Source organism: Triturus cristatus, chromosome 4_1 (assembly GCF_964204655.1).
Source record: "Triturus cristatus chromosome 4_1, aTriCri1.1, whole genome shotgun sequence".
Taxonomy (NCBI): domain Eukaryota; kingdom Metazoa; phylum Chordata; class Amphibia; order Caudata; family Salamandridae; genus Triturus; species Triturus cristatus.
In genome coordinates, this window is record NC_140585.1 from 805,429,350 (window position 1) to 805,439,351 (window position 10,002).

Below are 10,002 nucleotides of genomic sequence, written 5' to 3' on the forward strand. Positions count from 1 at the left end.
GAAGTCATTGTAAAAGAGGCCATACTGAGAACACTTGAATCAAAATGACATTAGTCTGGTGATAGAGGATTCATCAGCTGCAGAAATGGCAATGTTGAAGGAACAGCAACCTCAGGAGAAAATAGTAACAGACATCTCTACCTGGGCATGAGTGTCTCACTTTAATTAGCTACCTGTCAGGTTGTCTAAGCAAAAGTGGAAAAAAAAATGCTCATTGTGCTAATTAAGCAAACTATTCCTTAAACCATCCCTGACACAATGACAGCAGGGGTATGAAGATCTTGTAAATGGAATCTGGGTAGCAGTTTAAATATGCAAACAAGGGGACACACACACAAATGCAAACATCTCAAACAGAACACCTCCCTTGTGGCACATTATGTTTAAAGAATCCATTCAATGTAGAGAAAAACAGTTCTATTTACCCAGTTTGACATCACTATTAATCACCAACAGCAGCCTTTCCAGAATGTTCCCTTATGTGATGGCTGCGTGGGTTTTGAGATCCATTGCAAAATTAGTTTTTTGTTCCACAAGTATACCCATGCTTTTATTTCAGATTTACACACCACAGAGAGAATACTTGGGAGTATTTATTTTAAGGTGCATCAAGGTGCATCAAGCTTAATGTGGCTGTGAATTGAACTGGTTCTGCACTGCCACAGAAACATCCAGTTACAAAAGCCTACTTAGCTCATTGGAGTAACATAAGTCTGCTCCATAAGTGTTGTACAGTTTGCCAGTAGAGTTTCACAGGATTTCTCATAAATGCACAAGTCTTCCTGTAGGAAACAAACCACACTGTCTGGTGCATCTGTGTATCGTAACCTGCTTTTTGAGAACTCACTGGTGATTTCCAGCTTACATAGTGACATAAACAGTGCTCAAGCGAAACAAACATAATTTTAAAATGGCTGAGTTATAAGGGTATTGGACAGTTACTCTGCAGGGCTAATATGTTTAAAAGCTATGCTTCATCGTCCAAGACTCTTCCTTTTGACCAGGCTGCTGCATTGTGTGATTAAAATGTCTTCCACTACTCTTGTTTCTCATTGGCATTTATTGTCACTTGATTTTTTTAATGTCCATGCAGTGTTAAGTTATGTGTACATATCACTTTTTCATTAGGGTCTGAAGAAGACAAAGACCCTGGGATCCGACTTGATCCCAGGGAGCAGCTGACTGAGGGTATTTACAGATGTAACTCTTTGGGTGTATGGTGCTTGGTTCACTAATGAAATGTTCTAATCCATGGAATCCTTGAAATTTGGATGACGTGCCTCTGTTAAATCCATTAATAAGGATTTGTCATTGAGTAATTTAATAGAATAATGCAATGACAAAGGCCTGTCAAGGTGCCATAATTTGCACTTATACAAGTAATGTCAATACAATAAACTCTGAAATTGAAAAGATTTATATCAGTAACACACAATTAATTTTGAAAAGTTTTATCCAGCAATTATCAAAAGGGTGATAAACACCAGTCCTTCGGGGTTCATATTTGACATTTTTGAAATACTGACACGTTCTCATGTTTCAAGGATTTACATGCTCTCTCAGATTAATCTAATGTTTTGCTCTCTATTAAAAAATGTTTTCATTCTCTACTTCAGTAATGTAGATCTTATCTAACTTAGTGTATTCATTTCAAGCGTTTATCTTTCAAACTTGTTTATCCTTCACTCCATTTGACAGTACTGCTCTCCTATGGATAATGTGAGATTGATCTGCAAGTGAGCCATCTTATTGTGAAACAATAAGGCAGAATTAATGTCCTACCTTGTATTGTTTGTACTGCTGTTGTCACTGTTTTCATAATCTCCTAATTTTTTCCAGACAAAGGGCCAGTCACCAGCCTCCTTCCATCCCAAGTTAATCATTCTCCAGTAATAAATCACCTCTTGCTGGGGAAAAAGATGAAAACCACGAACAGGTCAGCAAAGAACGCAATTATTCAGATTCCTGGATTGAAATCCTCACCAGGCAGTCATGAAGATATTAAAACCAAACTGAATTCTCCTTGGCGTACTCACATCAGAGTACATCGAAAAAACATTGCAAGAGCAAAAGGCCAACTAGGTTTTGGGGACACCATTGGGCTTATAGAAGAGCATGGAGAAGTTCTTAAAACTGAGCCTTCCAGTGCACAGGATGAAAATGTAAACAAATCTAGTAGCCTGGAAAGGGATGACAGTGGCTCAGAAGACAGGACCAGTTTAAAAGCTGATGGACAGTCTCCAGAGCCTGTTTACATGGATACTAATGCCAACATAATTGTGGTTCAAAACAAGCTAGAAGCACTAGAACTAAACCGAAACGATGGTGAAGAAACCGAAATTGCTAGCCTGCACTGCCAGAGGGATTCATCTGACTCACTTAGCTCTTGTAGTGAAAGTGGAACATTAAACAGGTCCCCAAAGACAAATCATTTGAAGATGCAAGTTTTCAGCCCTTTCCCAAGTGTGAAACCGTTGAAGAAGTCTACTGCAGCTAGAAATTTAGGGTTGTACGGACCTACTAATCGAACACCAACTGTAAACTTTCCACAGATGAGCAGAAGTTTCTCCAGCCCTGCCAATGGAGTGACTGTAACGAAGAAGCGATGATGTCCTCTCTGCACTTTATATTTCTAATGAAATGTTTTAGGTAAATGATCTAAATACGGATTAAAAAAGTAATTGGGACTAACATCTTGACCGGTGAATGTCCTCAATGTTCCAAGGGCCCTTGAGTTGATTCTTTGCGGGATTCATCATTATTTAAATTAAACTGTGGCACGAAAGTCACTTTGACAATAAAAAGAGTACGGAGCACATAAATTACTAAGGTTCTATGACAAAATCAGCATGATAGTTTACAGTATTGTTACTATTATTTTGTTACTATTATTTATTTCATTGTTACATTTCTTGCAACTCTGTTGTCCTTTGTTTCACTGACATCCAAAGCATTAATTGAATCATTTCTCAATCACTCTGTTTATACTGTGCACTAACTAGTTGATAGAAATCTTTAAACAAGCATCTTCATCTTTACAGTTCAACCTCTGCTTGAACATTATAGCAGTACATAAAAAATTGCTTTAAATTAGGATGGGATGTTTTCTGTGATAGTGGGTAAGCTTTAACAAATCAGATTGCCCTTTCTAAACTCAGAGGCAGAACAGAGCTGTGTTTAGGTCATAGCCAGAATAGTGGTATGATTGGATCATTATTTTTCTAATTTTTCCATTTGTATTCTCAACTTTTGAACAATTCAGAGGCGACTTTCTGTATTTGCCAAGTTCATCTGTGAATGAAAATATTTTTGCAGTGATCCTTTGCGTCATGCTCTACAAAGAGGCCAATTTGTTTGCAACAGATATCTAGCAATTTCAGTTGTACGAACGGAAAAAAAGCACAGGTGAGTCATCTTCCCTGTCTGCTCAACCTAACTCTACTCCCTAAAGCTGATGGAATGTCTGTTGCCTCAAAGGAAGTTACCAGAACAAAGCTTGCACGGGAAAAGTTAAAGCTGTGCAAGCCAGGGTGTTTGCACACTACAGGCTTTACCACCCTACACACTTACAGTTGAGTTCTTCTCTTCCATTTTAGGACATCAGACAGGCTTTACAACTGAAAGTTCTGTGTTAGAATTAATACTAATCCTCTTTGAGATGGTACCCTGGTTTTCTCTTACTCCTGCCCGGCCTAGGCAGTGGCATTTGTGGTAAGCCATATTTTCGGAAGCGGACTTGCTCATGTTGTGCTTGGAGTGCACGGGTGCTGAGTGCACTCTGGCTGTATTGCCCACCTGCTACACTCTTACACAGTGTTTAAGAAATTGCTTCACCTGTGCTTTTAAATTAACATCAGTGGAGCATTCTGGAGATTCGAACTAGGAAGCTGAGGATGCCTTCTATTCAGATGAATGGTGTGGAACTCTTTATTCTCCCACTAACAGAAGACTTGTTCTTTCAAAACAGTTTCTCCCAACAACTAGGGAAGGGTTTTTCGATTTACTGGCTGTAGTGGTGGCAATCCTAAAATATGTCATAAATATATTACTAGATTGCATTGCAAAGTGTCTGTGAGGCCCTTATTCCCCAGTGCTTCTATGGAAATGCAATTATGGCTTATGTCCAGTGATCCTGCTGGTATAACATTGCTTACTCCCCCTGATATTCTCCCTGACAGAGTTATTTTGAAGCTCATTTGTGACTTAAATCTACCTGCATGCTCCACATGCTTGAAGGGGTGGCTCTACTGTCTAAGGTTCTAGTCTGACTACTGGGGTTATGTTAGAAAAGTCCCAGAAGACTATCATTTGGGGTCCCTGTCTGAAGGCAAGACCCACCCCCTTCTCTTACATATCAGCCTATGAGAAACATCAATGTAGACATGTACTCTAGTTGAAACTTGCTCAAGTTCCTTGAAGACACAGATCATACATTTCCACCATGTAACTCTTCTCCAAATTCTCTCTTCATCTCAGTGGATGGTGTGTGGTTGATGTTAAAAAAGATGTTTAATCTAACCATTCAGATCACAAAGAATAGAAGATCAGATTGTTTTGCGCTGACCATAAATACAAACTATTTAGTAGATTTTACCTTGGATGGGTTGGACTCTCCTTCTCTTGAGGTCTTTGCTCGTACCAGGAGGCAGATGAATAGCACTCAATGGTGTACAGACTCCTTTGTCTAGCTGTTCATTGATTTAGACAAACCAGAATTAGGAAATAACTTCAATCAGATCTCCTGTCCATTAGATTTATTTTACACTTTACGAGGTCTGCGATTTAAGTAGAGTCCTGACAAACACACCAAAAACTACTGTGGTCAGCTGTAACTCTCATTCACAATATTTTTCAATCAGAGGGTCTGTTGAATTTTCCCTCGCGTTCAGAAGTGGCACAAGTTGCAGGGTTTTAACCTGGTCCTTTCATTGTTGTTTTATGAGCCTTGAAATCTAACTAAGTCTGGAGATTGTGATCCCATTTTGTTTTCCAATCCATTATTCAAGTTTTAAAGGTCTTTTTGAGCACTCTTGATGTTAAGTGATGCCTTACACGTTGCCTACATAGTACCACAACATTAGATTCACAGGTTGTTTGTCACCTCTTGTGGCCTTCCCCAGGAAAACTGACATTAAATGTATTAATTGCCTTTTGGTAATGCCTTCCATCATGAAATGCTACAAGGTTTCTATCCTGTCTCGTAGGTATGGAATTCATGCACATGCAGTGAAGGCAGCGTAGCTTCGGTCTATATTAGCTCTCCTAAGTCATCTGCAAAGGAGTCTTGTATGCTGTGCCTTATTTGGTATGTAAGGAGTTTTCCATGTAAATAAATTCCTGAGCTGATGATGAATTTGTTGAGCTCTGTTAACAAACTTGTTTAGTAACATTTTAGTGGTTAACAACTTTGCTTGTCTCGCTCGCTCCCTCCCTCCCCCCAACTTTACAAAATGTTCACATTTTCTATTAGTCAGAAGAAAGTTGGGATGGACTGGACAAATTAACTACAGGTTACCCACCATAGAAACCCCTGTACTCTAGCCCATAGTTCCTCCACTCCTACCTTCAGACAAACATCCCCCCAATTCTGCTCTTTGTCTCTTGCTTTGCATTTAGATAGAGAGGAACCCACAAGTTTGGAATATAGAAAGGTCTGTGGTATGTATTTTCTCAGCTCACATGTAAGCTATGTTCAGGTGCCTTTCCTTGTGACTTGGGAAATCCCATACAGTAAAAGAGTTAGCATGGTGAGTAACGTGTATTGAATTCAATCTCTGTGATGTGCAGTGGAAAAAAAATACTTTAGAATGGGATCCTTCTCAAACTCAGAAACCGGTTATATTGCTCAGTGTTGTGGAGGATTTCCAGATTTGGCTCTATACTTCAGACCTCAAAAGAATGCAGTAATAAATTGTATATTCAACAAGCCCATGTGATCACAGAAAGAACTGAGAAATTCTTGTGCAGTTTTCACTTGTGAAAGGTTTCCCCTTTCTCATTGTCCACAGCTTTCAAATACACTTATCCATCAGTAGTAGAATGTCTTCTTCAATGGTACAGTTCTATAGATCTAAGAGCAACATGGTCAACTATTTTCTATATGTGCATTCATAAGTAACACTTTGCCACTGTGCTTTATATTTGCCTTAACAACCATCAGGCTTCACTACTTGTAGTAAAGAAAGATGAGTAAGTTTGATTGCTCTGAACTCGCCCTCATGGCTGTTGAGCATGGCTCTCTTTGGTGCCCTGGACTCCATTAGAGATCGTATTTTGAGAAAGGGATGTTTTGAGGAATGGAAGATAAAAATCTGAGTTGTGGTATATTTCCTTCAAATTAAGAGAAATCTCGAAACTGAGCAAAAATAAATTTTCAGGAAAGGAATAGAAATCATGGAAAACATTACTGATCAATAAAAACATGTTGTTTTTTTAGTGCAAGAGAAGAGTAATGTTTTTGGACAAAAGGCTTTAAATTAGGATGGTTGATTTGTTTTTTTCTGAGCAACAACAGAGATTTAATATCATGTGAAGGAAACCACTAACAATGATTTTTATTCTCTATAGCCTAAACTCCCCCTCTCTGTCACCACAACCTATATCCCCTGTGGTACTCTGGGTCTAGGTTTAACCCTGTTTTTTCAAACTATTTAGATTCCTTTTGAAGCATCTTCAAGATTTCACTTTTTTCCTGGGAGGCATTAGATGTAGTTCCTCTCAGTCGGCACTCATTTGAAAAATGGTCATCCAATAGAAAATATGAATGCCGTAAGGCCCTCCCCAATATTATGTACATTATTTTAAGAAACCTACTAGAATATATAGAGATTCATGCCTAAAAAAATAAAAGATCAAAGCATTCAAGACAGAAAAACGTGCATCAAATTTAAATTTAAAAAATAAAGACCAGCAAAAAGAAAAAATCAAAACCTTTTAATGTTACATGACCGTGCAGGGCATTCTGTGACTTTGTTACATAAGCAGATCTTCTTAAAGGGGCTGAGGTTGTGTCTCAATGAAGACCTAAGGCAGCATGATAAAGGCCTGCCTGGGCCATAGAAATCCTAAACTGGAGATTTTGGGAAGCGTATATATTATAGGTAGGTATTGCCACCAGCTGTGCTGTGCAAATATTCACTGAAGGGCGTATGCCAATTCACATTTGGAAATCTGGATCAGATTTTTTTGTCAGGAAAATCACAAAATGTAACCCTTTGGGCTTGTTCAGTTATCTCTATGGATAAAAAGAACAGTTTAAGTGAGAGAGGATCGCTAGATTTATAAAACGCATTGAGGTGTAATTTATGATCTTATAGTCCTATTTCATTCTTACTTCAGTTACCACAGTAGCAGCTCAGCATGGGTATCCTTTTATATATAGAACCATCAGAAAATAATAAAGACTGGTCCAAATTAGAAGAACCATTGTTCTACATACAGATGTCCATTTATATTATTGCAGCATTTAATTTGTACATCCAATGAAAAATATATAAAATTCCTCTAAATTAATTTAAATAGTCAAAATTAGGGGCTTTTCTAGAAGTCATCAGGTGTTCCATTCATCCACGTATTATTGTTGTTCGAGTGTGTATCAATGTATTGTTTGTTTTTAACACACAGATCTGTTAATCCTTGAAATACCCTAATATTTCTGAAAAACACCTCAGTTCAACTTCTGTGATAAGAAGAGACCATACAACAGGATGTTCCTTTGCAAAATATTTAATTGTTCTTCTTAATGAAGCCAAGTCCACTTTGAAACTTCTATCTCTGACAATGTTTCTGTATTGTTTAGTATCCCTAAATTGTAGAAAGCTCAAAATATTTCTATACCCACTTAAAGTATCCAAACACTGAGCTACCTCAGACTTGATGGAGTTCCCACATCATAGCCATGCAACAGTCTTTTGTGAGTTCAAAGGTTATCTTGGACAAAATACTTAGGGCTGTGTGTAATTAGTTGTCCTAAGGTTTGGTTAACACCAACGGGATTCTGGTGGGTGCACTGGACTTCAGCAGCTAGTGATATTCAAACACTGTGGTTCAGATTGAACCAGCTATGTAATCCGTAGGTTGCAGTTGAAAAAGATGAACACCATTATCATGTTGCCCTTAGGCATGAAATTTGTGAGCTTGTTTGATTTATGGAAATTAATCTTCAATAGATTAATAATGTTTTAGAGTGAGAGCATTATTCCATTATTGGTGATCTACAATTGGTATACTTTTGCACAGTAACTCTACGAAGCATCCAAATCAATCCGAGTCCTATCCAGGAGCTCTTATTGCAAAAACATCTTTATCCTTAGAGTGCTGAAAAGAAAGGTTTTCATATGCATACTTTCCTAACATTTAACAGGAATGAGATTTCTTTTTTAATTAAATTCTGTCTTATACTTACAGGGATTATAGCTAGTACATGAAGAGTTATTATTCCATTTTATCTGCTGCCGAACACTTAATCTTGAGCAGTACAAGCAACACTTAGAGATGTACAGCATGTTGTATCTAATGTGTACAAGGCACCAGTCATTGGGACTATTTGCAGTCTTGTGTGTTAATGTGATGTATCTGTTGTCCACACAAAAAACTGTTTTGAGTTTCTGCCTTGATTTTGTTCAGCAAGCAAGTTCTAGTATATGACCCAACTTAATAGCTTTGATAGAGTGCACATATGTTTTCTTTTTTCAGTCCTCTTAAAACACATTTCAGTTTTTTACATACTGGTTCTAAATTGAATCCAAAAGGACCTCCTTTGTGTAGGGAATACATCCATTATGATTGCTGACAGAGTAAAAGAAAGATACAGTTATGCATGTTTTATTTTGCATCTTGCAGTTTTTGTTTCACAAAAAATGTTACCTACACTAATTCACAGTAGTTTTCCATTAAAAACCAAATATTGAATATGATGAAATGAATGTTCAATGCCACTCTTCTGGACTTTAATTTCCTTGTCAAAAGTATTATTTAAAAAATATCTATCCACTGGATCTACATGAAACTGCCTAGTGAGTCAAGTGCTGTCTAGTTTAATGTGATATGTTCTGCATATTGTCTGTCATTTTAAAGTGCCAACAATGCATGGTTGCCTTGGGAAAGTGCTAATGTGAGACATAAAACTGAACTTGCTAGAATGACCTGCGCATGTCCTGAAGCTCATGTGCATCTGATATGGAACTCTGTTTCTCTAGTAAACCTATTTCAGTAATAAAGTATTTAAAGAATACATGCAGGTTTTATTTTTATTTGATATGTGCTCGGAAAATCATAACAATGTCATTTCTTCAGCATGCCGTCTTCTCAAGGTTTGCAGGCTGATGCCATATTCCTGCAATAACTAAAGACATGTTCTGATACACCATACAAATGTAAAGTCACTTTTTAAAGTCTCTATCTTTTTCTGAACTATAAGCCTAATAATTAAACAACCTTCCCCTAGCGCTGGTGCACTTGAATCTATAAAACATTACTGATGAACCAATGTTACAAGTGAATATTACTTATCTGCCAGCATGCTGTTTGTGTATAATTTACATTATAGAAAAAGAGTAAGAGGCGCATAGGCGAAGAATTACCTAAAAGTAATTATCAGGCCTGCGGAGGACAGAAGCTAATCTGTTCATGTTTACAGAACTTGTAGACCAACCAACAGTTGTCACTTTGCATATGCTCGGTAGAGGAATATTGCATAAATGTCTGTTTCTGCTGCTATTGCAATATATTTATCCGCTGATGGTGGATATTTATATATAGTTTGGTCTGCAGGAAGCATCCTCTTTTCTCTCTCTTGCAGAAATTCTATAGGCCTAAAATAGCATTTTTTGGGCTGTGCTCAGCTGGGGTGGAGGGGTTTGGCTGCCTGAAGCAGTGTTGGCTGAAGGCCATGCATAGCGGGTAGGCTTGGATGGGTGTGGTAGGGTTGGGGTGTAAGTCCTCGCTGGATGCAAAACCCTGCTGCCAGCTCCTTACCCAGCAGGAGCATTGGCTGTAGGTTGC

The 10,002-nt window shown here is 38.0% G+C and overlaps 1 protein-coding gene across 4 annotated transcripts in view; it reads left to right on the top strand.

Annotated features, from left to right (window-relative positions):
* The window catches only part of TBC1D30 (TBC1 domain family member 30), a 259,726-nt gene extending 250,494 nt beyond the window's left edge, over window positions 1-9,232 (top strand). For 2 of the 4 annotated variants that reach the window (XM_085653419.1, XM_085653420.1), the window contains 2 exons: window positions 1,129-1,188; window positions 1,840-2,816. In XM_085653419.1, the coding sequence (XP_085509545.1) occupies window positions 1,129-1,188; window positions 1,840-2,609 (830 nt within the window). In that variant the 3' untranslated portion in view covers window positions 2,610-2,816. Of the gene's footprint in view, window positions 1-1,128; window positions 1,189-1,839 lie in introns of all 4 variants that reach the window. The other 2 variants (XM_085653418.1, XM_085653421.1) reach the window with 1 other exon arrangement.
* The last annotated feature ends 770 nt before the right edge of the window (window positions 9,233-10,002 follow it).